We start from the raw sequence: 27767 nt of genomic DNA, 5'->3' as shown, positions 1-27767 counted from the left end.
CTATACTGGGCTTTTAAGTTTTCAGTGTGAGTGTATGATTCCAAAACCATGCAGAAAGGGCGATGTGGCCACCGACTGATAGAGGAATGCGTGTTTCAGATGTAAAGGCTAAAGTGGGCAACGCTCCCTTCCTGAAGTGTGCCACCGAGTTCCTTCTGATCCTGTGGCACCCGTATGCCCGCCACTACTACTTCTGTGTGGTAACGGAGAAAGAGCAGAAGAAGTGGCATGCAGTTTTTCAGGACTGTGTGAGACATACCAATGATGGTGAGTACAAACATTCAACAAACATTCAAACCTAGACACACTGTAGAGCCCATAAAAATCCCAAAATTCACATTTAATGATGTGGTAGTGGAGCACATGTTAAGCACACAATTCCACAGATCTTAGGGTCATTCCACCAATTGAGTACCTAACTTGGTGAGAAAAAAAACCCTGTTTTATTTCACCTCGTTTTAAGTCTGTCGTAAAGAGCACCTGTTAAACTTAAAGAGCAACTGCCCCTAAACTAAATTTAGAAAACAGCCTATGAGGCATCGATATGAATCAGAAACATTTATTCTACCGACAAAATTGACTACTAAGTGTAAATAGGATAATTTTGGTCAAAAGGTCAGTCTCGTTTTTTGAGACTTGTAGTCTTGAGACTTGTAGTCTTGACTGCATCACAACGTAAATGAAGGTTAGGTTTGTTTCAATCATGCCCACAGCTGGCAGCACACAAGTAATCATCAATTCGGAATGCAGCTGCACGCAATGTTTGTGTGTGTATAAGGGTTGGATGTGTGGACAGTGCAAATAGTCTCTAAGGTGCAGATGGTCTCAAGGGTGTAATAGTCACAAGGTACAGGTCTGTTCAGGGAGACCGCTAAGGTTATCTGTTCAACAGTCTGAAGGTGATAGAAGCTGTAGCAGAGTGAACAGTCCATCGCTCGGGTGACTGGATTCCTTAATAACCTTTTGGGCCTTCCTCAAACACCGCCTGGTGTAGATGCCTTGGAGGACAGGGAGCTCGCCCCCAGTGAAGTTTTGGGAAGCTTGCACCCACCCTCTGTAGAGCCTTGCGGTTGAGGGCGTTGCCATACCAGGTGGTGATGCAGCCTGTCAAGATGCTCTCGTGGTGCAGCTGTAGAACTTCTTGAGGATCTGAGGGCCACCTCCGCCACAGCTGACTCTCAACACGGGGGCCTTCCAGGGGTGTGATCAGCCCCCTCCTGTACTCCCTGGTTTTCTTCAGTAGCCTGAGGTTGAATAGGCGCTGTTGCGCTGGCTTCACCACGGTGTTGGCGTGATTGGTCCATGTCAGGTCCTCTTTGATGTGCATGCCGAAGAACTTGAAGCTGTTCACCCTCTCAGCTACAGCCCCGTCAATGTCAATAGGGGCGTACTAACTCGTTACCAAACTTCTGTCTGGAGTCGAGTGCGTTGGATGCAGGAGCAGGGATTTGTACCCCCTTTGGTCCCCGGGGCCAGGACTGGGGACGCTGTATTGGCCAGATGGTATTTGAGCTGCTAGTGGAGAATAACTATTATTTTTTTCTGTATAGGCAGTTATTTCACTGGATACAGTGTGCAGATATGATTCCATTGTTATTGTGAGACCTAATTTATTTTATTCATTGTATTTTCTCTTTTGTATATATTATTTATTTAATTTAAATGTTTTTTTTTAAATCATTCTGCTTAAAAAATGTTTAATAAATGATGCCTTGGTGGGGTGGGTGGGGGGGATAAAGGACTGGATATGTTGTATTGATGTCAATGTCTCCATGTTCGCAAATTCAAAAACGTACAAATAAAGAGCTTCCTGTAGTCCTCGATCAAGCTCCTTGGTTTTGCTGACGTTGAGGGAGAGGCTGTTTAACCTCCTCTCTGTAGGCTGACTTGGCAATCAGGCCCACCACCGCCATGTCGTTGGCAAACTTAATGATGGTGTTGGAGTCGTGCGTTGTCACGGGTGTACAGGGAGTACAGGAGGGCACTGAGCACACACCCTGGGGGGGCCCCCGTGTTGAGAGTCAGCGTGGCGTTGCCTAACCTTAACACCTGGGGTCTGCCTGTCAGGAAGTCCAGGATCCAGTTGCAGAGGGAGGTGTTCATACCCAGGGCCTTGAGCTTAGTGACATGCCTGGAGGGGACTATGGTGTTGAAAGCTGGGCTGTATTCAACGAAAAGCATTGGCACATATGTACAGTATTCCTCTTGTCCAGGTGGGACAGGGCATCGTGCAGAGCAATGACGATTGCTTCGTCCTTAGATCTGTTTTGACGGTACGCAAACTGTACTAGGCCCAAGGTGTCAGGTAAGGTGGAGCCGATGTGGTCCTTGACCAGCCTCTCAAAGCACTTCATGATGATGGAAATGAGTGCTACAGGGTTACCTTTTTGTTTGCTTGGGTACAGGGGAAAAAAGGGAACATCTTGAAGGATCACAGGGAAAGGTTGAATATGTCCTTAACCACTCCAGCCAGCTGGTCTGCGCAAGCTCTGAGGACACGGCCAGAGTTACCATCTGGGGGCGGCTGCTTTGCGAGTGTTCACGCGCTTGAAAGTCTTACTTACGTCTGCCACAGAGATCGAGAGCTCCCAGTCCTCTTCAGCAGTGGGGGTCCTCATTGGAGGACCCAGGTTGATTGCCTCGAAGTGAGCAGGAAGTGTTTAGCTCGAGGTTAAATTTATAAAATGACTATAGTAAGTGCATATGAAAGGCCAAATAAGTTTGTCAGCCCTGTTACTTTATCTTAAATCAGCCATAAATCCCCTTGTGACAGGGGGAATGGAAGTTTGTTCTGTGCAACAGGGAGGGACAATTGAATTTAAAAACATTTCTAGTCTGTATCTATGGGTAACAGGGCTGACGTGTTACGCTCGACCTGCTCAGTTTTCCACCACAAATGTTTTTTTGCCAAACCAGCTCACCTGCTTTTACACTATGATTTAACTATTAGATGTTCAATGTTTCATGTGAGTTTATTATTTTATTTAAAGGAATAGTTTCGCCATATTAAAACGAGAGTTCAGTTCACGAAACAAGGTTGGCCTTAAAATGAGGGACACATTTTTATGAACCTAAAATGAATCACCAACCACATGAAATGACTCACTGTAGTCAAAGAAACAAAATAATAACAGCCCTTACAATGACGGTGAAAACTTTGAGAAATGTTGGCACTTTAGCAAGTCTTTAAGTCAAAAGATATATTTATTGAGTTTTAGCAAGTCCGAGTTATAGAATTGTCCATGTGCTCTATATTAAAGGGCACTTCATTTAATATTAACAGGCTTATAAAATGCAGTATTTGTGCACAGTTTCCATTTAAAATATTAAAGGGATTCAAAAGGCGCCAAAAAAAAATCTGATTTACTTTAGTTTTATTATGTAGCTAGACTAGTTGTTGATGTTCTGGAGGTTGAATCAACATAAATATGCCTTGCGGTAATGACCTTTCAACTTCACTGTTGTACATTTTCCATTGTGCAAGATGTGTCACTAATTGACATTCATTGGTTACTCCGTAACTTTAGATGTGTCGCTTTCCAACAGTCTTCCTCTTTTTTAAAACTTTGTTTAGCTTTCTTCGCTTGTATTTCATGCCTGTGGATGAGTCTAGGGTCTGATTTATCCAACCTTTTGCCTGCCCTGCACAATGCACAGAATTGTCAACAAGAGAGTGTGACACATGCACAGACAAGTGCCTGTCAATGTTACAACTGTAGTTTACATTACCAGTTGTCAAACTTTAAATATAGGGAATCGTGTGTGTGACGTACTGTTTATGTAAGTTCAGAAATATGTTCAAGAGTCAGCGGCAGCTCAACAGGCGTTACAACAAAACTGACAGTTAAGAGTGGCAGGCAGGTACTCCCGGCAAAATGTCTCTGCTGTCGTAACGGGGACCAGGTAAACGGCTGACATCACGTGCAGTCTATTCCATAGTCAAAACCTTTCCAGTGCAACATCCACCTGCGTTTCTGTTTCAGTCCACTTGAAGATGTTATAGCTAACTAACTGGATGTTACTGCAGATGTCAGTGATCGTGTGCCGTGGCTGCAAATTATACTGTAGAGAAACGGATGCATGCCCAATGAAGTCATGCCAAAACCATAGAACTATGTATAATCTATGTAGTTATACTTGAGTCTTTACCAGCATTGTCGTTGCATGGCTCTTCAGAGCCAACATGGGTGCCCTAACCGATCCAAGACACTATCAATAGGTCCCTAGAAGTTAGTTAACATAATGTACTGGACTGCAAACCTACTTGGCTCTTTTATTTCACCCGTATATGGATAGGATCTTGCACGAGAAACATGGGAACCATCATGAAACGGTGAGGCTGGTGAGCAGAGAACAGCTAGAAGCCACAATGCCTGGGATGAGTGGGTTCAGACGACATCACGTCACCCACCAGTCAGTGTACTTCACACTGCTACAATGTAAACTACCTCACTCATATATCTCTCCCCCTGTTTGAGTTATGGCTACTCTGGTATTAGGGAGCAGCTGTGACGGGACCTGGGTTCAAATACTATTTGAAATCGTTGAAATATTTTGTGTGTTTGCTTTAGCCTGCCACAAGTGCCAGATGGGCAGGGTTAGGGACTATTCCATTGGTCCATGAAGCAAGGCAAGCTCAATCAAGTACAGATGAAGTATTTGTAAATGATTTCAAATGGTAGTTGAACCTAGGTCTGGCTGTGACTGTGGGCGGCCCTGCCTGCTGCTGGAATCCGCTCTGCGTGCACTATACATGGACAGGTGAGCTAGCTAGCAGTGGTACAGACCAGACCAGGCAGTCAACACGAACAGAAGAGAGAGAGGAAGGTTCCCTCTGACTCACATGCTCTGCTACTCCTCAACACAGGACTCGCAGTGCCTTTTGATAGTACTCCAGGGAGAGTTGAATGTTGTGGGAGAGGAGTAAGAGGGTTCATATGAACACCTTGGTCAAAAGTGGTGCACGCAAGGGAACAGAGTGCCTTTTGGGATTGACATGGATTGACTTACTAAGTTCCCCCAGTCCAAAATCTATGATGGCTTAATTGAAGTCATTATGTGACTTAATTGAGTTGTTAGTAGGCATGCTAAGCACCGAGTCTGTGAGGGTGTATGCGAGTGGCCGGACAGTGTGTTGTGTGACCTAACAAGCCAGGGTCTGCAGGTAATTTAGCCCAAACTGGAAGCATGAGCTGGCAACATGTTCTTGGTTGAGAGGAAGAGATAATGAAGGAGTTGACAGGCACCAGGGGCTAACCTTAGACCCCTTTTTTTTAGGCAAATTGTTACATGTAACAAGCTCTAACTCGATAGAGAGAACTTGGTAAAGGAATCTGTTAGCAGGCAGCTGTCATTCTTGGGATTCTCGACCGACAACTTTGTTACTTTTCTAATCTGATTTAGTCCTCAGTGAAAGATCTCATCTGCCTGGCGGCCAGGGCTTCCGCGGATGTACAGTACAGCTCTTTCTTTCTGTCATATCAGGGAGTCTAGAATCAGTGTTTAACAACTCCGGTCCTCGAGTACCCCCAACAGCACCCATTTTTGTTGTAGCCCTGGACAAAAACACCTGATTCAACTTAGTTGACAAGTAGAATCAGGTGTGCTTGTCCGGGCCGCAACAAAAAATATGTACAGTTGGGGGTACTCGAGGACCGGAGTTGGGAAACACTGGTCTAGAGCATGCCCCAAAACTCACATTTGTACTCACTTTAAGTACTATAAGTAAGTTTGCCTTTTCCCGAGCCAGATCAGCCCATAGCACATTAGTCCATATCCAATTTCTGTAGCATGAGGCAAATACTTCAAGTACTATTTGATATGTCCCTGTAGCCTTGTGTGACCAGAGCAAAGACACAGGCCAACCTAAAAACAACACATCATTAAGTGTATACAATGTGTAGAAGCTCCAGCCTGCGCCTCATAAAGAAGGGGACCACAATGTTGTCGATTGAGTCTAAAGTGCACGTCACGTGCGCTTCCCAAATGACACCCTGTGCACTACTTTTGACCAGGACCTATAGTGCACTATATAGGGAATAGGGTGCCATTTAGAACATGCATGTCTTCATGTAGTCAAACCCTGAGTGGTCGGTCAGAGCAGTGTATGAACAACTGCTCTGTAGCTCGATGTTTAGACTGCAGGCTCAATAAAGTCTGGTATGTGGCGGCAATTAATTTCCTCAGGCGGGCCGCCCTGCCCTGGCTCTCCCCACCCCCACCCTCCTTCCTAGAGCAGGCTGGGGGCTAGGGGCCGAACACAGAGGGACCCTGTCCAGCAGACGGACACCCTGCTGACCATGAATGAAGGCTTCACCTTCAGGGGCCACAGGATTTACTCCTCATTCATCGCTTATGTTCCAGCACTAGGGATGTTTTCCAAATGGCACCCTGTTCCCAATGTATGTAGTGCACTATATAGGGAATGTGGTGCCATTTGGGACACAACCTAGGACTCATGCAGACTGAAGTTAGCATGGTGGGGAGCGGCAGGAATAGCCAGCATTGATGAGGTTGTAGAAGGGAAACGGAGGGCTGAGCACGCCCCCATTCACATCGATGGGGCTGTAGTGGAGACGGTCGAGAGCTTCAAGTTCCTCAGTGTTCACATCACTTTTTTTTTCTTTTCTTATTTTACTAGGTAAGTTGACTGAACACATTCTCATTTACAGCAACGACCTGGGGAATAGTTATAGGGGAGAGGAGTTTGGATGAATGAGCCAACTGGAACCTGGGCATGATTTTATTAAAAAAATTTGACCAGAGGAAATAGTGCCTCCTACTGGCCCTCCAACACCACTTCCTGCAGCATCCAGTGACTGACCAGGACCAACCCTGCTTAGCTTCAGAGGTAAGCCAGCAGTGGGATGCAGGGTGGTATGGACCGATCACTAAGGATCTATCATGGTCCAGACACAGTCGTGAAGAGGGCAGGACAACTCTTCTTCCCCCTCAGGAGGCTGAAAGGTTTTGGCATGGGCCCTCAGATCCCCAAAAAGTTCTACAACTGCACCATTGAGAGCATCTTGACTGGCTGCATCACCGCTTGGTATGGCAACTGCTCGGCATTCGACCGCAATGCGCTACAGCGGGTAGTGCGTACGTCCCAGTACATCACTGGGGGCGAGCTCCCTGCCTCTATACCAGGTGGTGTCAGAGGAAGGCCCTAAAAATTGTCAGGCTACAGCCACCCAAGTCAGTCTGTTTTCTCTGCTACCGCGCACCAATGCACCAAGTATGGAACCAACAAGACCCTGAACAGCTTCTACCCCCAAGCCATAAGACTGCTGAAAAGTTCATTAAACGGCTACCCAAACTTTCTGCTTTTTACCGCCGACCTACATGTACATAGTACTTCAATTACCTAACCAAACCTACATATACTGTACATATTACCTCAATCACCCCAACCACCTTGTAACGGTACTCCTTGTAAATTGCATCGTTATGCTGTTTATATTTTCTTTATCTATTTGTTCATTTTCTTACTTTTTAACTGCATTGTTGGGAAAGGGCTCGAAAGAAAGCATTTTGCGGTAAAGTCTACACCTGTTGTATTCGGCGCGTGTGACAAGTACGATTTTGATTTGTATCTGTCAGTGGTTTCTATTGACCTCTGTCTACATTGACAGTTGTGACCATGTTACTTTGTCCAACTTGAGAATATGATACTTCTTTAATGAAAACCACACTGTAGGGCTGTATATGATCTGGAAAAAGTTGCTATGATCACCATGTCCGAAAAGCATATGATATAGGGATTTTTAAGTTGAATACAAATCTCCCTAGTCAGCTCTGAAGCTGGACCATCTGACAACAAAGCAGACTATTAAAAAAATAAAATTAAAAAAAAAACGCACACACAAGACTACTCACTATAAGGAGGTGTTGCTGAACCACAACCAGCCTCAAACTGACCAGGCCATTCTTTCTCTACAGATGCTGATCAATTAATATACAGTACTGGAATTTCAGCATAAACTAGTCTCTTAGTCTAATTTGACTTTAGATCCGGGGTACAGACTTTATTGGGCTGGCAAAAATCCCCTCCACGTTCTCATGAGGCAGTGCCAAGATAAATTGCCTGGCTCCCACCCTCACACTCTTTCAACACACACACACACACACACACACACACACACACACACACACACAGAGCTTTCAGAAAGGGAGGTAGTTTGGGGCTGTAGACTTCCTGCCTGTAGCTAGAAGCTCTACTTCCCCCCCCCTAATTCATGCTCCCAGGCCGAACTCTCACTCACACATCCCACTCACTCCCCCACCCTGCACAACATACTTCCTGTCTTTGTCATGGCTAGAGTTAATTTATGAATTCCCCATTTTTATCACAAGACAGGATTTCACATGATTATTTCTGATGCTTTGGTTAGACTAGCTCATGTACAGTGCATTCAGAAAGTATTCAGACCCCTTGAATTTTTCCACATTTTGTTACGTTAGACTTATTCTAAATTTGATGAGAATTCGTTTTTATTTAAGCCATCTAGTACACACTATGACAAAGAGAAAACAGGTTTTGAGTTTTTTTTGCAAATTTATAAAAAATAAAAAAACAACTTATTTACATAAGTATTCAGACCCTTTGCTATGAGACTCGAAATTGAGCTCAGGTGCATCCTGTTTCCATTGTTCATCCGTGAGATGTTTATACAACTTGATTGGAGTCCACCTGTGGTAAATTCAATTGATTGAACATGATTTGTAAAGGCACACACCTGTCTATATAAGGTCCCACAGGTTGACAGTGCATGACAGAGCAAAAACCAAGCCATGAGGTCGAAGAAATTGTCCATAGAGCTCCGAGACATGATTGTATCGGCACAGATCTGGGGAAGGGTACCAAAAAATATCTGCAGCATTGAAGGTCCCCAAGAACACAGTGGCCTCCTCCATTCCTAAATGGAAGAAGTTTGGAACCACCAAGACTCTTCCTAGAGCTGGCAGCCTGGCCAAACTGAGCAATTGGGGGAGAAGGGTCTTGGTCAGGGAGGTGACCAAGAACCCGATGGTCACTCTGACAGAGCTCCAGAGTTACTCTGTGGAGATGGGAGTACCTTCTCTGCAGCACTCCCCCAATCAGGCCTTTATGGTAGTGGCCAGACGGAAGCCACTCCTCAGTAAAAGGCACATGATAGCCTGCTTGGAGTTTGCCAAAAGTCACCCAAAGACTCAGACCATGAGAAACAAGATTCTCTAGGCTGATGAAACCCAAGATTGAACTCTTCGGCCTGAATGCCAAGCTTCACCTCTGGATCAAACCTGGCAGCATCTCTAGGGTGAAGCAAGGTGGTGGCAGCATCATGCTGTGGGGATGTTTTTCAGCGGCAGGGACTGGGAGACTAGTCAGGATCGAGGGAAAGCTAAACAGAGCAAAGTACAGAGGGATCCTTGATGAAAACCTGCTCCAGTGCACTCATGACCTCAGACTGGGGCAAAGGTTCACCTTCTAACAGGACAGTGACCCTAAGCACACAGCCAAGGCAACACAGGAGTGACTTTGGGACAAGTCTCTTACTGTCCTTGAGTGGCCCAGCCAGAGCCCAGACTTGAACCCGATCGAACATCTCTGGAGAGACCTGAAAATACCTGTGCAACAACGCTCCCCATCCAACCTGACAGAGGTTGAGAGGATTTGCAGAGAATAATGGAAGAAACTCCCCAAATACAGGTGTGCCAAGCTTGAAGCTTCATACCCAAGAAGACACAAGAGAGTAATCGCTGCCAAAGGTGCTTCAACAAAGTACTAAGTAAAGGGTCTGATTTTTTTGTTGTTGAAATGTACAAAAAATTCTAAAAACCTCTTTTTGCTTTGTCATTATGGGGTATTTTTGTGTAGATTGATGAGGGGGGGAAAACAATTTAATACATTTTAGAATTAGGCTGTAACTTAACAAAATGTGGGAAAAGTCAAGGGGTCTTAATACTTTCCGAATGCACTGTATGTTTGGATGGTGAGTCTACATACCAGAGTCTGATTCCTGATCCAAACACAGCTGGATACATTAATAAATTCTTCAGGTTGACTCTTTCAGTAGAGGTGAAGATGATCTAAGCTGGAGGTGTGTCTGTGTGCGCCATCTATTAGATGTAGCCTTGTTCACCAGTCACTCTGGCCCAACGAAACTGTGACTTTATGGTCAAAACAAACCCTGTTGCCAAAACAACATGTACAGTTATCATGCGATTACTGGCACTTTCTGTAGCTACTACAATATTTGGAAAATGATTGGGTGATTATTTTTTTAAATAAAAAATGTGTTGGAGACAAGAATTTACTTCCCTAAAGGTGGATAATGTGGAATCTCCCTGGGTTGCCATGGCAAAGCTCTGATAAATAACCCTAGCCACTCGTGACATGAGAATGATCCAGTTGACTTTACAGAGTGTATGTGGTGTGGTCATTGCATATGACTGTTTCACTCTTCCCTCCATATTTAGATGGTGACCCTTGGTAACCCTTGTTTTTTTCCCCTCATCAGTCGACACACAATACCCCATAATGACAAAGCAAAAACAGGTTTTTGGAAATGTTTGCACATTTACAAATAATAAAAAATGGAATTATCACATTTACACCAGTATTCAGACACTTTACTCAGTACTTTGTTGAAGCACCTTTGGCAGCTATTACAGCCTCGAGTATTCTTGGGTATGATGCTACAAGCTTGGCACACCTGTATATGGGGAGTTTCTCCCATTCCTTTCTGCAGATTCACTCAACCTCTGTCAGGTTGGATGGGGAGCGTTGCTGCACAGCTATTTTCAGTTCTCTCCAGAGATGTTTGATCGGGTTCATGTCCGGGCTCTGGCTGGGCCACTCAATAACATTGAGACTTGTCCCGGAGCCAGTCATGCATTGTCTTGGCTGTGTGCTTAAGGTTGTTGTCCTGTTGGAAGGTGAAACTTCACCCCAGTCTGAGGTCCTGAGTACTCTGCAGCAGGTTTTCATCAAGCTTTGTCAGAGTGACCATCGGGTTCTTCTCCCCTGATTGCTCAGTTAGGCCGCACAGCCAGCTCTAGGAAGGGTCTTGGTGGTTACAAACTTCCTCTATTTAGGAAAAATGGAGGCCACTGTGTTTTTGGGGACCTTTAGTGCTGTATAAATGTTTTGGAATCCTTCCACAGATCTCTGCCTCGACACAATTCTGTCTCGGAGCTCTATGGACAATTGCTTTGACCTCATGGCTTGGTTTTTGCTCTGACATGCGCTGGTTACTGTGGGAATTTATGTAGAGAAGTATGTGCCTTTCCAAATGTCCAATTAATTTAATATATCACATGTGGACTCCAGTCAAGTTGTAGAAACATCTCAAGGATGAGCAATGGAAACAGGATGCAGCTGAGCTCAATTTCGAGTCTCATAGCAAAGGGTCTGAATACTTATGTAAATAAGGTATTTCTCTTTTTTATTATGGGATAGTGTGTGTAGAGTGATGAGTTTTTTATTTAATCAATTTTAGAGTAAGACTAAAGTAACAATGTGGAAAAAGGGGGTCTGAATACTTTCCAAATGCACTGTACTATACAGTTCTCTTTCTGCACAAGTTGCAACAGACTCTAGGAATGCATGGGAACTATTTTTCAAGTATATTTCTGTCAAACCTGAATTCAAGATTTCAATTGAGATTAGCCTGGTGGAACCAGTCTGATTGTGCGATGGCTCACAATTTGGTTTGAAATGTGAGCACAGCAGTCAGTCTGCTTGACCAGGCTAGTGCTGATTTATGATAAATTATCAAACTTGTACAATGTTTTTCAAATCAACCTTCACCATGTCCACTTCCACTAACAATGCTAATCCTCTGTGGTTACCCCATAGGTTTGTTGGAGGAGAGTAAGGTGCAGACGCCAGCCTTCACAGACTCAGTGAGGCTTTTTCGCCAGGCCCATGGGCAGTATGGCACCTGGGAGATGATGTGTGGCACGCCTCCACAGGTAAGGATGGCACAGCCAATAACAGTGGCTGTGTCCCAAATGGCACCCTATTCCCTATATATACTACGTCACAACATTTGGGCTCTGGTCAAAAGTAGTGTTGGCAATGGGGTGCCATTTGAGACACAGAAATTCTCTCTGCGTGTTGTAGGAGAGAGAACGCCCGTCTTTCTGCATGATTTTACCCCTGCACATAGTATTTTTGATTGTTAACCATTATTTAACTAGGCAAGTCAGTTAAGAAAAAATTCTTATTTACAATGACGGCCTAGGAACAGTGGGTTAACTGCCTTGTTCAGGGGCAGAACGACAGATTTTTACCTTGACAGCTCGGGGATTCGATCTAGCAACTTTTCTGTTACTGGCCCGATGCTCTAACCACTAGGCTACCTGCCGCACCTTGTGTAAACGTTTTGGTAAGAGACCTTATTCAAGACTGTAAGACAATTGAATAAATCTAAGTCTTAGGTGCTTTGATTCTCTACTGTACAATCAGAGACCTGGTCAGCAAAATACTGATCAGAATACCTCTTTTCCTACCAAGTCACTTTCCATTAGTGTACATTTCCTGACCAGCTACAGGAAGCATACTTGCCACTCACCCAGGGTCTATGCACCCTATTACCTACATACAGTGCATTTGGAAAGTATTCATACCCCTTCACTTTTTCCACATTTTGTTATGTTACAGCCTTATTCTAAAATTGATTAAATGTTTTTTTCCTCATCAATCTGCACACAATACCCCATACTGACAAATCAAAAACAAGTTTTATCATTTTTTGCAAATGTATAATAAATAAAAAACTGAAATATCACATTTACATAAATATATAGACACTTTACTCAGTACTTTGTTGAAGCACCTTTGGCAGCAATTACAGCCTTGAGTCTTCTTGGGTATGACAGTAAAAGCTTGACACACCTGCATTTGGGGAGATTCTCCCATTCTTCTCTGCAGATTCACTCAACCTCTGTCAGGTTGGATGGGGAGCGTTGCTGCACAGCTATCAAATCAAATTGTATTTGTCACATGCGCCGAATACAAGTGGTGTAGAACTTAAAGCCCTTAAAGCATTGTTGGTTAAGAAGTTAAGAATAATAAGTGTAAAGTAATTAAAAAAATATATATATAAAAGTAACGTAATTAAACAGCAGCAGTAAAATAACAATAGCAATATGTACATATAGCTAGAGTTAAAGTGAGTATGCATAGATAATAGAGAGTAGCTGTAGCGTAAAAGAGGGGTCTGGGTAGCCCTTTGATTAGCTGTTCAGTAGTCTTATGGCTTGGGTGTAGAAGCTGTTAAGAAGCCTTTTGGACCTAGACTTGGCGCTCCGGTACCATTTGCCGTGCGGTAGCAGAGAGAACAGTCTGACTATGGTGGCCGGAGTCTTTTACAATTTTTAGGGCCTTCCTCTGACACAACCTGGTATAGTGGTCCTGGATGGCAGGAAGCTTCTACCCCAGTGATGTACTGGGCCGTATGCAGTACCCTCTGTAGTGCCTTGCAGTCAGAGGCTGAGCATTTGCCATACCAGGCAGTGATGCAACCAGTCAAGATGCTCTTGATGGTGCAGCTGTAGAACCTTTTGAGGATCTGAGGATCCATGCCAAATCTTTTCTGTCTCCCGAGGGGGAAGAGGTTTTGTCGTGCCCTCTTCACGACTGTCTTAGTGTGTTTGGACCATGATAGTTTGTTGGTGATGTGGACACCAAGGAACTTGAAGCTCTCAACCTGCTCAACTACAGTCCCGTCGATGAGAATGGGGGCATGCTCGGTCCTCCTTTTCCTGTAGTCCACAATCATCTCCTTTGTCTTGATCACGTTGATGGAGAGGTTGTTGTCCTTGCACCACACGGTCAGGTCTCTGACCTCCTCCCTATAGGCTGTCTCATTGTTGTCGTTGATCAGGCCTACCACTGTTGTGTCTTTGGCACACTTCCTCCCTATGTTTCTTCCTAGGTTCTGGCCTTTCTAGGGAGTTTTTCCTAGCCACTGTGCTTCTACATCTGCATTGCTTGCTGTTTGGGGTTTTAGGCTGGGTTTCTGTACAGCACTTTGTGACATCGGCTTTTGTAAAAAGCTTTATAAATAAATTTGATTGATTGATGGTGCTGGTGGAGTCATGCCTGGCCATGCAGTCACGAGTGAGCAGGGAGTACAGGAGGGGACTGAGCACGCACCCCTGAGGGGCCCTCGTGTTGAGGATCAGCGTGGCAGATGTGTTGTTACCTACCCTTACCATCTGGGGGCAGCCTTTCAGGAAGTCCAGGATCCAGTTGCAGAGGCAGGTGTTTAGTCCCAGGGTCCTTAGCTTGGTGATGAGTTTTGAGGGCACTATGGTGTTAAACGCTGAGCATAAGTCAATAAATAGCATTCTCACATGGGTGTTCCTTTTGTCCATCTGTGGATCTGTTGGAGTGGTATGCAAATTGGAGTGGTTTCTGGGATAATGGTGTTGATGTGAGCCATGACCAGCCTTTCAAAGCACTTCATGGCTACAGACGTGAGTGCTTCAGGTCGGTAGTCATTTAGGCAGGTTGCCTTAATGTTCTTGGGCACAGGGACTGTGATGATCTGCTTCAAACATGTTGGTATTATAGACTCAGTCAGGGACAGGTTGAAAATGTCAGTGAAGACACTTGCCAGTTGGTCAGCGCATGCTCGGAGTACACGTCCTGGTTATCCATCTGGCCTTGTGGATGTTGACCTGTTTAAAGGTCTTACTCACATCGGCTACGGAGAGCGTGATCACACCGTCGTCCGGAATCAGCTGATGCTCTCATGCATGTTTCAGTGTTACTTGCCTCGAAGCTAGCATAGAAGTAATTTAGCTCGTCTGGTAGGCTCGTGTCACTTAGCAGCTCGCGGCTGTGCTTCCCTTTTTTAGTCTAATAGTTTGCAAGCCCTGCCACATCTTCAGGTCTCTCCAGAGATGTTCGATCATGTTCAAGTCCGGGCTCTGGTTGGACCACTGAAGGACATTCAAAGACCTGTCCCGAAGCCACTCCTGGTTGTCTTGGCTGTGTGCTTAGGGTTGTTGTCCTGTTGGAAGGTGAACCTTTGCCCCAGTCTCAGGTCCTGAGGGTCTGAAGCAGGTTTTTGTCAAGGATCTCTATGTAATTTGCTCCATTCATCTTTCCCTCGATCCTGACTTGTCTCCCAGTCCCTGCCGCTGAAAATCATCCCAATTTCATGATGCTGCCACCGCCATGCTTCAACGTTGGGATGATGCCAGGTTTCCTCCAGAGGTGACGCTTGGCATTCAGGCCAAAGAGTTGAATCTTGACCAGAGAATGTTGTTTCTAATGATCTGAGAGTCTTTAGGTGCCTTTTGGCGAACTCCAAGCAGGCTGTCATGTGCCTGACCATTCTACCATAAAGGCCTAGTTGGTGGACTGCTGCAGAGATGTTGTCCTTCTGGAAGGTTCTCCCATTTCCGCAGAGGAACTCTGGAGCTCTGTCAGTGACCATCGGGTTCTTGGTCACCTCCCTGGCTAAGGCCCTTCTCCCCCGATTGCTCATTTTGGCTGGGCAGCCAGCTCTAGGAAAAGTCTTGATGATTCCACACTTCTCCATCATTCTTAAATGGAAGGCCACTGTGTTCTTGGGGACCTTCAATGCTGCAGAAATGTTTTGGTACCCTTCCCCAGACCTGTGCCTCGACACAATCATGTCTCGGAGCTCTACGGACAATTCCTTCGATCTCATGGTTTGGTTTTTGCTCTGACATGCACTGTCAACTGTGGGTCCTTATATAGACAGGTGTGTGCCTTTTCCAAATCATCTCCAATGAATTGAATTCACCCCAGGTGGACTCCAATCAAGTTGTAGAAACATCTCAAGGATGATCAATGGAAACAGGATGCACCTGAGCTCAATTTTGAGTCTCATAGCGAAGGGTGAGAATACTTATGTAAATAATAACCTGTTTTCACTTTGCCATTATGGGGTATTGTGTGTGTGTGTGTATTGATGAGGGGGGGGGGGGGAGTATTTAATCCATTTTAGAATAACACTGTAACTAGTGATGCACCGATATGACATTTTGGGCCGATACCGTTATCCGATATTTTCCTTGCCAAAAAACCCGATACCGATAACCGATATTTAACATTTTTAGCGGCCTTTTTAAACATTCTAGTACAGTTAAATAGCTGAAACACACCACACACACTGACCAAAAAGTTATTTTAAAAAGGAAGGCGGACCAAGGCACTCTTCATATATTTAATGAATAATAATGCCTTTATTTGTATGGCATGTTCAATAGAAATAAAGTTTGAAATCTACTATTGTGTACCTTCCTCCTCTTTTTTTTCACAAAGTTATTTTTTTGGCATTTACATATTTCCCGATTTACTAGTAAAACATCAAAACCTATTTCTTTCACTTGCTGTGCTGTTTCGTTGTTTATTTGTTCAGTCGTTTCATTCTCAACCAGGATTTCGTCATACATGTCAAGCAGCAAAGTTTCAGCTCTGTCTGTCCGTGGCCTCTCTTCCTCGGTGCGCACTGTCACTGTGTCCGTTTCCATCATGTCCAGCTGTGTCTGTAACATTTCACGTAAACCCTGTTTCTTGTCTGCATCGAAGTAGCGGCCCTTGTACCTAGCATCGAGCATGGTGGCGACACAGTAAATAGGCTCAGAGAGAATGCCACCGACTCGCTTGTTCACAGCCTCTCGTAGAGTACTTTTCCAAGTTAACCCCACGGTCTGTGTCGGCAGTTTTATTGAGCGTCTGCTGCAGACGCAGTTGATGAGCTTCTTTCTCAAGTCAGTTGTTCGAATGGCGCTAAGAGTGTGTTCATGTTCTCGATTGCCATTGAAATGGCAGCAGCGGTATGAGAACCAGCACATTCTTGAGCTTTCCTCTGTACGAAATCGTCGTCAACCCACTGCGCTGTCAGACTCTGCATGCTCATGGGGCTGACATCGCTGGTCCAAATGTCAGTCGTGAAGCTAATGGCAGTGACGCCCATAGCAAGTAGCTCATGGATGTGCGTTTCAACAACATCTGAGGAATGGCGCCTACATGGTAGTGTGTACCGGGGCTCGAGGTACTCGACCAGTTGACGAAAGCCCACATCATCCACAACAGAGAACATTTGATTGTCAAGGGCAATGAATTCCATTATCTTGGCGTGAATGGAGTTGTCTTGCTGAAATGTTTTTACTCTTTCAAATGACTGCTCGATCCACACAGCAGACATTGTGGACTAGGTTAGGAATATAGCACGTGTAGCGCTATATTTTTCGTGGCGTCATTACGTCATCTACCTACGTTATATAGGTATGCACATCAGCTTTAACATCGGCGTTAAACTAGACATCAGGCCGATGTTGGCATTTTTAGCCAATATCGATTGTTTTCGATATGCTTACCGATTTTTAAAAAAAAAAAAAAAAATACAACAAAAAAATATATATATTATATCGCACATCGCTAGCTATAACGTAACAATGTGGAAAAAGTCAAGGGGTCTGAATACTTTCCGAATGCACTCTACTTTTGAACAGAGCCAAATGGGTCTATGTAGGGAATAGGGTGTAATTTGGGATGCAATCAGGGATGTAGAGTCCAGCTGAGAGATGATGTCACTATGCCCCCTGCCCTGGTGACACAGCATCCTGTGGGCATGAGCTCACTGTGCCCCCCCCCCCCCCCCCCCCCCCCCCCGAGCAGAGCTGAGTCTTTGTCTGTTTGTGTGAGTGTGATGTCTGTAGCTCTTACATCAGGGCCTGGGGGCCTTGACTCATACCCATCATTCTTAGTATCTCATAGACAGATTGCTCCAGTGGGAGATGGAGGGAGCCAAAGGTCAGACGAGGAGCCTTGGGCTCAGAGTTAGCCACAGAGTCACAACACAGCACTTTCAACAGACAGACAGACAGCGTGTGTATATACAGTGTACAAAACATTATGAAAACCTGCTCTTTCCATGAGACTGACCAGGTGAATCCTATGATCCCTTTTTGATGTCACTTGTTAAATCCACTTCAATCAGTGTAGATGAAGGGGAGGATACCAGTTAAAGAAGACATTCAAAGTTAAAGAAGACATTTCAAACCACCTTCGTAAGTGGTTTGAAGTCCGATACAAATCTGATTCCTGGCCATGCACCTTATTATTTGCCCTCAAGTGGTTTGGCACATTTTGTTTTATTGCTAGTTACTCTGTTGACAGTTTGACAAGAACATGGTAGCTAACTATCTTGTTAACGGTTTACAAACAAATTAGTGAATGTGTTAGAAAGCTAAATGGCTACCTAGCTAGCTAGTTGGCTCTTGTTGGTAGACAAAACTGAGTCATTTGAGGCTTTTAAAGTGTTCTTACACTGATTTTTGAACATTCAAAGCAACTGGGAAATGTCCATGGCAGGCATTGTCAACTTAACTTGCTACATAACTTCTGAGTGGTAGGTAGCATGAGCACCACTACCAATCAGCCTACACCACTGCACACACATCCGCCATTACTATGACAACTAGCATAGCCTTGTAAGAAAATGACTGCTGTCTGAACATACACGCATCCTATTTGGTCACTTGTAACTTGCTTTTTGAACAGTCAGTATTCCAAAACGTATTTGAAAAACAAAACCGATGTTGAGCATTAAGGCTAGCGTTGTGAACAAGTCTTAAGAGACCGATCAGGACAGAGCCTGATGCTGTTATGCTTGTAGCGGCAGTGACTGCTGCCTCTGCACTCCTTGGCTAACATTTTAACAATAACCAAACAGTGGTAGTCATTCACCGTGCCCTGCTGTGACACACCACCAATGAGACACCTACAGATAAGACCAGCACTCATCGTTCTGTTTCAAGTTGAAATACACCAGAATGGTAGAACAGAGATTCTCTGGCAGCATTGCCAACTCGGCTCCTACACATTCCTCTGTCCCATATCATCATACAAGATCAGTAACTCGCATCCAATGCAGCCTAGCCCAAAGCTCTTGACTTCAAGGCCAAATAAGTACAATAGAAGATAGTCATGATAAATATGTTGTGATGAATGTGTTGGGCCCCTTATATTCACCTCTGGACCTCAAAGCCAGTTCCACTTATTTTAGACCTGGGGACACCAGGTGGGTGCAATTAATTATCAGGTACAACAGAAAACCAGCAGGCTCTGGACCTCATAGGGTAAGAGTTTAATACCACTGATCTAGAGCAATCAGGCTAGAAAAACCAGTTCTCAGGTTTCGATAGCTCTGACATATCTGTAGTGTAGAGTGCCGACCACACCTGAGAGGGTAAAGTACAGTAGACTAGTATACAGACTTTTGGAGATGCCCTCCAGCAGATACAAAGCATGAATAGGACCTAAAATGAACCACTTCCCATGTATAATTAAATACTTTGCCCCGAGGCCATAGATTAGCCCCACTGCCCAGAGGTGGAGAGAGTGAGCTGGTATGACCTTAGTAGGTCATACGAATTGTATCACTCTGGAAGTATGGCTGTATTGGTCTCAGTAGTTCATGAATCACTTTGCGTCCCTTTTTGGGAAATTTGTCTTGCATCTCAAACAGCACAGCATCACCACACGTATTGTTGTCATCTGATCTCAAACCCACTACCATCCCTGTAGATTCTGGCCAACCTGGTGATGGAGACACTTCTTCCTGAGGTCAGGGATCTCATCACCCCGGGACTGAAAGGCAAAATGTACGAAAGGCAGAGGAACTGGATGCTGGTAAGTCCTATCTCACACAACTGACCAAATACCCCTTTTATAATACTAGGGAAAATGTATTCTCCTTAATCAGCTTCTGAGTTCCCTGTTTGTACATGAATCCATGTCATGTTGTGATGCAAGAATGCAGGTGATCTGCATCTTTGTATTCCATGTTCACAAAGGTGGATAATATGGCACTTTGGTCAACGTTTCGGCCCAGTGGCTTTTCTCAATACAAGATGCAGACATAACAATCCTCTGTGTCCCCATGCAGATCTGCGATGCTGTTTATGGTCTGGTGGTGAGGCAGGCCCAGGCCCAGTATGAGGCTGTGGTGCAGAGCTGTGAGGCTGGACGCCCCCTTCTAGAGGCCTCCATACGCACAGACATGGACCAGATCATCACCTCCAAGGAGCACGTCAGCAACAAAATCAAAGGTGAACCCTCAGTGACCTGTGTGGTCCAGCTGTTAGAGCTGCGGACCCCAGCTCATGTATACTAGAGTCGGCATGAGTTGGAATCCACACCACTGCACTTCTGACTTGCCAACTTTTCCACCTTTCATGTCTCCTCTTCATTAACCCATCTTAATAAAATAAATAAATATCCCACAATAAATATATTTAAAAGGTATGAGCCCTCCACAGTAAGATGAAGTTGAGCCCTAGTCCCAGACATTGACCCAACGTCAGTTTTACAGTCCACTCAGTAATGGATTTTGGGGGAGTAAGCAGATCCTAGATCTGTGCCCAAGCCAGGGCAACTTGGGACCCACAGTAGGTAAATACCAGTAGTTGCAGTACAAGGGTAGATTCTAGTTCATACTCTGAATACCTACAGTACATGTCTGGCCTGTATGTCATTCTGGGCTCTTTGCCAGTGGTGTGACAAATATTTACCAACAGTTGAACAGGTGGTGGTTGTCACAGCCACAGACAGTTTTGTGCTATGTTGACAGCCTGCGTCCATGGAGTGGCAGTCAGGAAGAATAGCAGCATTCCATCAACAGTTACATGGGGGACTTAGTCTGTCGCAATAACAGTCTTATATGGAGAGGAGCTGAATTCCTTCGGACGAATCATATCTTGAGAAAAGCATGTGTTGCACAATGAGTCACAGTGGAACTTCTGCCAGTTTTTATAAAGTCATGTAGACTAGTCTGTGCGTTGACATCCTCTCTCTCTCTCGTTGTGTTTCCTCCCAGCGGTGGCGCTGCCTAAGGCAGAGAAGCTGCTGAAGGTGAGTATCCAGCCCTACATCAGCTCTATCCTGGAGGCCCTGATGGAGCCCACCAGTCGAGGCTTCTCTGAGGTCAGGGACGTCTTCTTCAGAGAGCTGGTGGACATGAGCAAGAACACACTGAACGACAGCACCAAGGAAAAACTGGGAGAGGTGAGAACGTTGATATTCATTTACATGGGTGTCAGTCTAATGATCCAGCATAACAGTTTAGCTGCGTTCTTTCAATCCACCCATTTTAGGTGATATCTGAAGTGTAGCATACAAATTGATGCGTGAATTGAAAGACGTATATCATCCAAGCCTGGTCTCCATGGTCTGTGTGTTAATTCTGTCAACCCAGCCTCACTCTTCCTTCTCTCCCTCCTTCTCTCCCTCTCTCGTCAGCACATGGAGAAGATCTCTATGCTGGCTTTCCACCCGGTGAAGATGCAGAGCTGCTATGAGAAAGTGGAGGACCTGAGCCTGGACGGCCTGCAGCAGAGGTTCGACGTCTCCAGCCCCTCCGTGTTCGTCCAGAGGGCACAGATCCTCATGAGAGAGGTACAACATTTCTAACGGGCGCTGATTGAGGATGAAGGTTTTACATGCAATGACTGTGATAGGTTGTCGTACCTAGCTTAATTGAATGTGATCAAAATGCAAACAGGAACTACACCCTCCCACACCTTATTACATTCTGCAAAACGTGACACAACCTCTTACTGATGATGTGGACAGTTTTTCACTAAACTGTCATATGGGGTATGAGTATGGTGAGGTACTAATTAAATAATTGCTGAAAGGTCTCAATTTGAGTTCCTGGCTGGTGTATGAGTGCTGAACGGATGTGGCCTGCAGGTCTATTTTGTGGTTGTTGGTTGTGCTGTTTTGTCTGAGATCCTCAGAGCTACAGTATGGGGAGTTCTTTATTATTGTGGTTGGAGAACAAGCACATTCTGGTTAGTGAGTGGTGGTTTACTGTCATTGGCTGGCAGGTCTCTGTTGACAGGCTGTTGGTTGTTGGAGAGATATCCTAGAGCCAAGTATTCACCACTCTGTCCCCCACTGTGAATCACATAGGCTGTCCTCTTTGTAGTGGCTAGAAGCTGCTGGGGGTGAGACTTCTCAGACAGGGGCTAAGGTCTCAGAGAGTTCAACAATTGAACTTTGCTTTGCATCCAAGATTCTGTTTATAGTTCAGATATACAATAGCAAATATCTACCCTCAGGGTTCAGAGTGTGATTAGTTTAGAATGGCGGGAGGGAAGGTTTTATTTTGGACAGGATTCAACTAGTGTATATAGAAAGCAATCCTATTTTGTTATGCTCCACTTAAAAAGGAATTGTTGGGAAGATACTGCCCCCTTGTGGTGAATATATGAACACTGATGGAATGTTTTGTTCTTGGCTTGGCATTTTGTGATTTCAGCAAACAGGCAAATCATGGACTTGATCTATACACTGTCGGATGACTGCTTAGTGGAGTTCACCAGTTTATTGAGTTACCAACATGCCCACATTATGATCCATTTTATAAACCGATTTCTCTGCGTTCTCTTTCTGTCTGGTAGAGTATAGACCATTTTAAAGAGAGGTTTACTTGCAATGACTGTGATTTGTGGTTGTTTTCCCACCACTGAACTTAGTTGAATGCACTGACTGTAAGTCACTCTGGATAACAGCGTTTGCTAAATGACTAAAATGTAAACTGATAAACAAACCTTTTATCTGTGCAGCAAATGGACGATGCGGTGTACACCTTTGAGCAGATCCTCCACCAGAGTCTGGAGGACCAGGGGCCAGAGGATCTCTGTAAGAGCATCCAGCGCTGCCAGGACCGGGTCATCAAGGTAAGGCAGACAGGAAAGGGATGGCTGTTGGCCCAGTGCACACCATGACATAGGCACGATGACTAATCAAGACCATTGCGCTCTCCCCCCAAAAAGTTTTGTTGGTGCGTAAAACCAGTGAATCTAGATAAGCACACAAAAATGTCATATATGGCTTGCTAGGCACATGAATGGGTAACATTTTATATATATTTTTTATTTCAACTTTATTTAACCAGGTAGGCCAGTTGAGAACAAGTTCTCATTTACAACTGCGACCTGGCCAAGATAAAGCAAAGCAGTGCGACAAAAACAACAACACAGTTACACATGGGATAAACAAACGTACAGTCAATAACACAATAGAAAATATGTATACAGTGTGTGCAAATTAAGTAAGGAGGTAAGCCAATAAATAGGCCATAGTGGCGAAGTAATTACAATTTAGCAATTAAACACTGGAGTGATAGATGTGCAGATGAGGATGTGCAAAAGAGCAGAAAATAATAAAAAACAATTATGTGGATGAGATGGGTAGTAGGTTGGATGGGCTATTTACAGATGGGCTGTGTACATCTACACCGATCGGTAAGCTGCTCTGACAGCCGATGCTTGAAGTTAGTGAGGGAGATATAAGTCTCCAACTTCAGTGATTTTTGCAATTCGTTCCAGTCATTGGCATCAGAGAACTGGAAGGAAAGGCGGCCAAAGGAGGTGTTGGCTTTGGGGATGACAAGTGAAATATACCTGCTGGAGCGCGTGCTACGGGTGGGTGTTGCTATGGTGACCATTGAGCTGAGTAAGGCGGAGCTTTACCTAGCAAAGACTTATAGATGACCTGGAGCCAGTGGGTTTGGCGGCTAATATGTAGCGAGGACCAGCCAATGAAAGCATACAGGTCGCAATGGTGGGTAGTATATGGGGCTTTGGTGACAAAACGGATGGCACTGTGATAGACTGCATCCAATTTGCTGAGTAGAGTGTTGGAGGCTATTTTGTAAATGACATCGCCAAAGTCAAGGATCGGCAGGATAGTCAGTTTTACGAGGGTATGTTTAGCAGCATGAGTGAAGAAGACTGTTGTGAAATAGGAAGCCGATTCTAGATTTAATTTTGGATTGGAGATGCTTAATATGAGTCTGGAAGGAGAGTTTACAGTCTAGCCAGACATCTAGGTATTTAAAGTTGTCCAAGTCCGAACAGTCCAGAGTAGTGATGCTAGGCGGGCGGGTGTGGGCAGCGATCGGTTGAAGAGCATGCGTTTAGTTTTACTAGCGTTTAAGAGCAGTTGGAGGCCCTGGAAAGAGTGTTGTTTGGCATTGAAGCTCGTTTGGAGGTTTGTTAACACAGCGTCCAAGGAAGGGCCAGATGTATAAAGAATGGTGTCGTCTGCCGATAAGAATACGGTGACAGTCGAAAGCCTTGGCCAGGTCAATGAAAACGGCTGGCTGAGGTGCACCCGTGACCAGCTCGGAAACCGGATTGCATAGCGGAGAAGGTACGCTGAGATTCGAAATGGTCTGTGATCTGTTTGTTCACTTGGCTTTCGAAGAACTTAGAAAGGCAGGGCAGGAAGGATATAGGTCTGTAACAGTTTGGGTCTAGAGTGTTTCCCCCTTTGAAGAGGGGGATGACCGCGGCCGCTTTCCAATCTTTAGGAATCTCAGACGATATGAAAGAGTTTGAACAGACTAGTAATAGGGATTACGACAATAGTTGCGGATAATTTTAGAAAGAGAGGGTCCAGATTGTCTAGCCCAGCTGATTTGTAGGGATCCAGATTCTGCAGCTCTTTCAGGACATCAGCTGTCTGGATTTGGGTGAAGGAGAAGCGGGGGGGGGGCTTGGGCCAGTTGTTGCGGGGGGTGCAGAGCTGTTGGCCGGGATTGGGTAGCCAGGTGGAAAGCGTGGCCGACCGTAGAGAAATGCTTATTGAAATATTAGATTATCGTGGATTTATCGGTGGTGAGTGTTTCCTAGCCTCAGTGCAGTGGGCAGCTGGGAGGACGTGCTGTTATTCTCCATGGACTTTAGTATCCCAAAACTTTTTGGAATTAGTGCTGCAGGGAGCAAATTTCAGTTTGAAAAAGCCTTTGCTTTCCTAACTGACTGTGTATATTGGTTCCTGACTTTCCTGAAAAGTTGCATATCACGGGGACTATTCGAAGCTTGTGCAGTGCGCAAGGGCAGTCAAGTCTAGAGGGAACCACGGGCTATATCTGTTCTTAGTTCTACATTTTTTTGAAAGGGGCATGCTTATTTAAGATGGTGAGGAAGGCACTTTTGAAGAACAACCAGGCATCCTCTACTGACGGGATGAGGTCAATATCCTTCCAGGATACCCGGGCCAGGTCGGTTTAGAAAGGCCTGCTCGCAGAAGTGTTTTAGGGAGCATTTGACAGTGATGAGGGGTGGTCGTTTGACCGCGGACCCATAACGGACGCAGGCAATGAGGCTGTGATCGCTGAGATCCTGGTTGAAAACAGCAGAGGTGTATTTAGAGGGCAAGTTGGTCAGGATGATATCTATGAGGGTGCCCATGTTTACGGATTTGGGGTTGTACCTGGTAGGTTCCTTGATACTTTGTGTGAGATTGAGGACATCTAGCTTAGATTGTAGGACGGCCGGCGTGTTAAGCATATCCCAGTTTAGGTCACCTAACAGTACAAACTCTGACGATAGATGGGGGGCAATCAATTCACATATAGTGTCCAGGGCACAGCTGGGAGCTGAGGGGGTCTATAACAAGCGGTAACAGTGAGAGACTTATTTCTGGAGAGATGGATTTTTAAAACTAGTAGCTCGAACTGTTTGGGCAAAGACCTGGATAGTATGACAGAACTCTGTAGGCTATATCTGCAGTAGATTGCCACTCCGCCTCCTTTAGCAGTTCTATCTTGACGGAAAATGTAATTGGGGATGGAAATTTCCAAATTTTTGGTGGCCTTCCTAAGTCAGGATTCAGACACGGCTAGGACATCAGGGTTGGCGGAGTGTGCTAAAGCAGTGAATGAAGCAAACTTAGGGAATAGCAATCTGATGTTAACATGCATGAACCCAAGGCTTTTACGGTTACAGAAGTTAACAAATGAGAGCGCCTTGGTACACACAGGGCCTGTGTTAACCTCTACATCACCAGAGGAACAGAGGAGGAGAAGGATAAGGGTACGGCTAAAGGCAATAAGAACTGGTTGTCTAGTGCGTTCGGAACAGAGAGTAAAAGGAGCAGACTTCTGGGCGTGGTGGGATAGATTCAGGGCATAACGCATAGACAAGTGCATGGTAGGGTGCGAGTACAGTGGAGGTAAACCTAGGCATTGGGTGACGATGAAAGAGGCTGCATCTCTGGAAGCGCCAGTTAAGCTAGGTGCGGTCTCCGCATGTGTGAGGGGTGGGGCAAGGGAGCTAATCGAGGCATGTAGAGCGGGACTAGAGGCTCCGCAGTAAAACAAAACAATGAGAACTACCCTAAACAACAGTATACAAGGCATATTGACATTAGAGGGAGGCATAAAGCAATCACAGGTGTTGATTGGGAGGGCTAAGACAACAACGGGTAAAAAGCTAAGACTACAATAACGTGTAAATGGCGATGAATGGGCAGAGAGGGTCAGTTAGCTACACACAGGGCCTGAGTTCGAGGCTGGGGCCAACAGATAAACAAAATGAAGTACCGTGTTAATGAACAGTCCAGTAGGAATCAGCTGTGTAGCCGAGTGATCATAGGGTCCAATAAGCAGCAATGGACGAAACAGGGAGCCGCTCGGCAGTCATCACTACGCTAGGCGAGCGGGAGACACGGCGCTCAGAGAGCTAGCAGGCCGGGGCTAGTAGCTGGGTCCTCACCGACATCAACGACGCAGAGGCCGGTTGAGAGCACATTGGCCGAAATACGTCAGCAAACCAGTCGTGATGGATCGGCGGGGCGCTGTGTCGACAAAGGGTCCAGGCCAATTGGCAAGAGGTATTGTAGTTGGTGTACTACATTTGCTAGCCGGGGGAATGGGCCTAGCTCGAGGCTAACTGGTGCTTGCTTCTGGACAAGGGCGTTAGCCACGATAGCCACTCGGTAGCAGCTAGCTAGCTGCGATGATCCGGTGTAATGGTCCAGAGCTTGTGGCAGGAATCCGGTGATGTAGTGTGGGAAAAAAGCAGTCCGATATGCTCCGGGGTGATATCGCGCTGTGCAGACTGGCAGATATTATCCGGGCTATCCAGGCTAAAGTGGCTGGTGTCTGTGCTAAAGGTAAAGACTGCTAGCAATGACTAAATAGCTAGTAGCTATGGATGGAGGTTCCGGTTATGTCTAAAAACAATAGCAGATCCGTACCACGTTGGGTGAGGCGGGTTGCAGGAAGCTATATTTAACTCTAAAATGGAAAAAGAGTTTGAAATGTATACAGAAAGACAAAAAAAAGCGGAATATTTACACGGGACAAAAACAAACACGTATTGCTGCCACTCCATCTTGGAAAATGTAGGCTTGAGCAGATTGATGCTACATAAATGTTCTCTAAAAAATCATCACATCTCCTGTCTTTTATTTCCCTCCTGTCTGTCCACAGAAATTTGACTATGACAGCAGCACAGTCCGGAAGAGGTTCTTTCGAGAGGCTCTTCTTCAGATCTTCATCCCTTACATGCTGAAGCAGCTCACTCCCTCCGTCGCATCTGTAAGTCTAGCAGCTGTAGCCGGCTAGACTGTGTCTAGACGGGTCAAATGCATACGTTGTGTGAAACTTACATTGCACTTCCATGCAATAGCATTCCCTTTGTCACTCATACTGTTAACTTACTGTTTCTCAGCATGTCTCTCCTGAGTGTATTCCTGAGTGTGTATGACACCTTTTATGGGTCCTCTGTTCTCATACTTGTTCCTCTGCCGTGTCCAGGAGCTGCCTCGTTTCCAGGAGCTGATTTTTGAGGACTTCTCTCGTTTCATCCTGGTGGAGAACATCTTTGAGGAAGTGGTGCTGCACTCTGTCATGAAGGACATCATGATGGGTGAGTCTCACAGTGGAAACAGTGGCTTTGTCCTTAATGGCACCATTACTCCCTTTCTATTGCATTAC

The 27767-nt window shown here is 45.2% G+C and overlaps 1 protein-coding gene across 1 annotated transcript in view; it reads left to right on the top strand.

Annotated features, from left to right (window-relative positions):
- LOC120043735 (protein Niban 2-like) overlaps positions 1 to 27767 on the top strand; it is a 58035-nt gene that overhangs the window by 25406 nt on the left and 4862 nt on the right. Inside the window, exons 5-13 of the mRNA XM_038988302.1 lie at positions 100 to 267; positions 11840 to 11955; positions 19559 to 19663; positions 19920 to 20082; positions 20850 to 21037; positions 21272 to 21427; positions 22603 to 22716; positions 27261 to 27368; positions 27588 to 27699. Coding sequence (XP_038844230.1) covers positions 100 to 267; positions 11840 to 11955; positions 19559 to 19663; positions 19920 to 20082; positions 20850 to 21037; positions 21272 to 21427; positions 22603 to 22716; positions 27261 to 27368; positions 27588 to 27699 — 1230 coding nt within the window. The remainder of the gene's footprint in view (positions 1 to 99; positions 268 to 11839; positions 11956 to 19558; positions 19664 to 19919; positions 20083 to 20849; positions 21038 to 21271; positions 21428 to 22602; positions 22717 to 27260; positions 27369 to 27587; positions 27700 to 27767) is intronic.

This window comes from Salvelinus namaycush, chromosome 1, assembly GCF_016432855.1.
Source record: "Salvelinus namaycush isolate Seneca chromosome 1, SaNama_1.0, whole genome shotgun sequence".
Lineage (NCBI taxonomy): Eukaryota > Metazoa > Chordata > Actinopteri > Salmoniformes > Salmonidae > Salvelinus > Salvelinus namaycush.
Note: the sequence above shows the minus strand (reverse complement) of the source record. Positions and strands in the feature narration are given on the sequence as shown.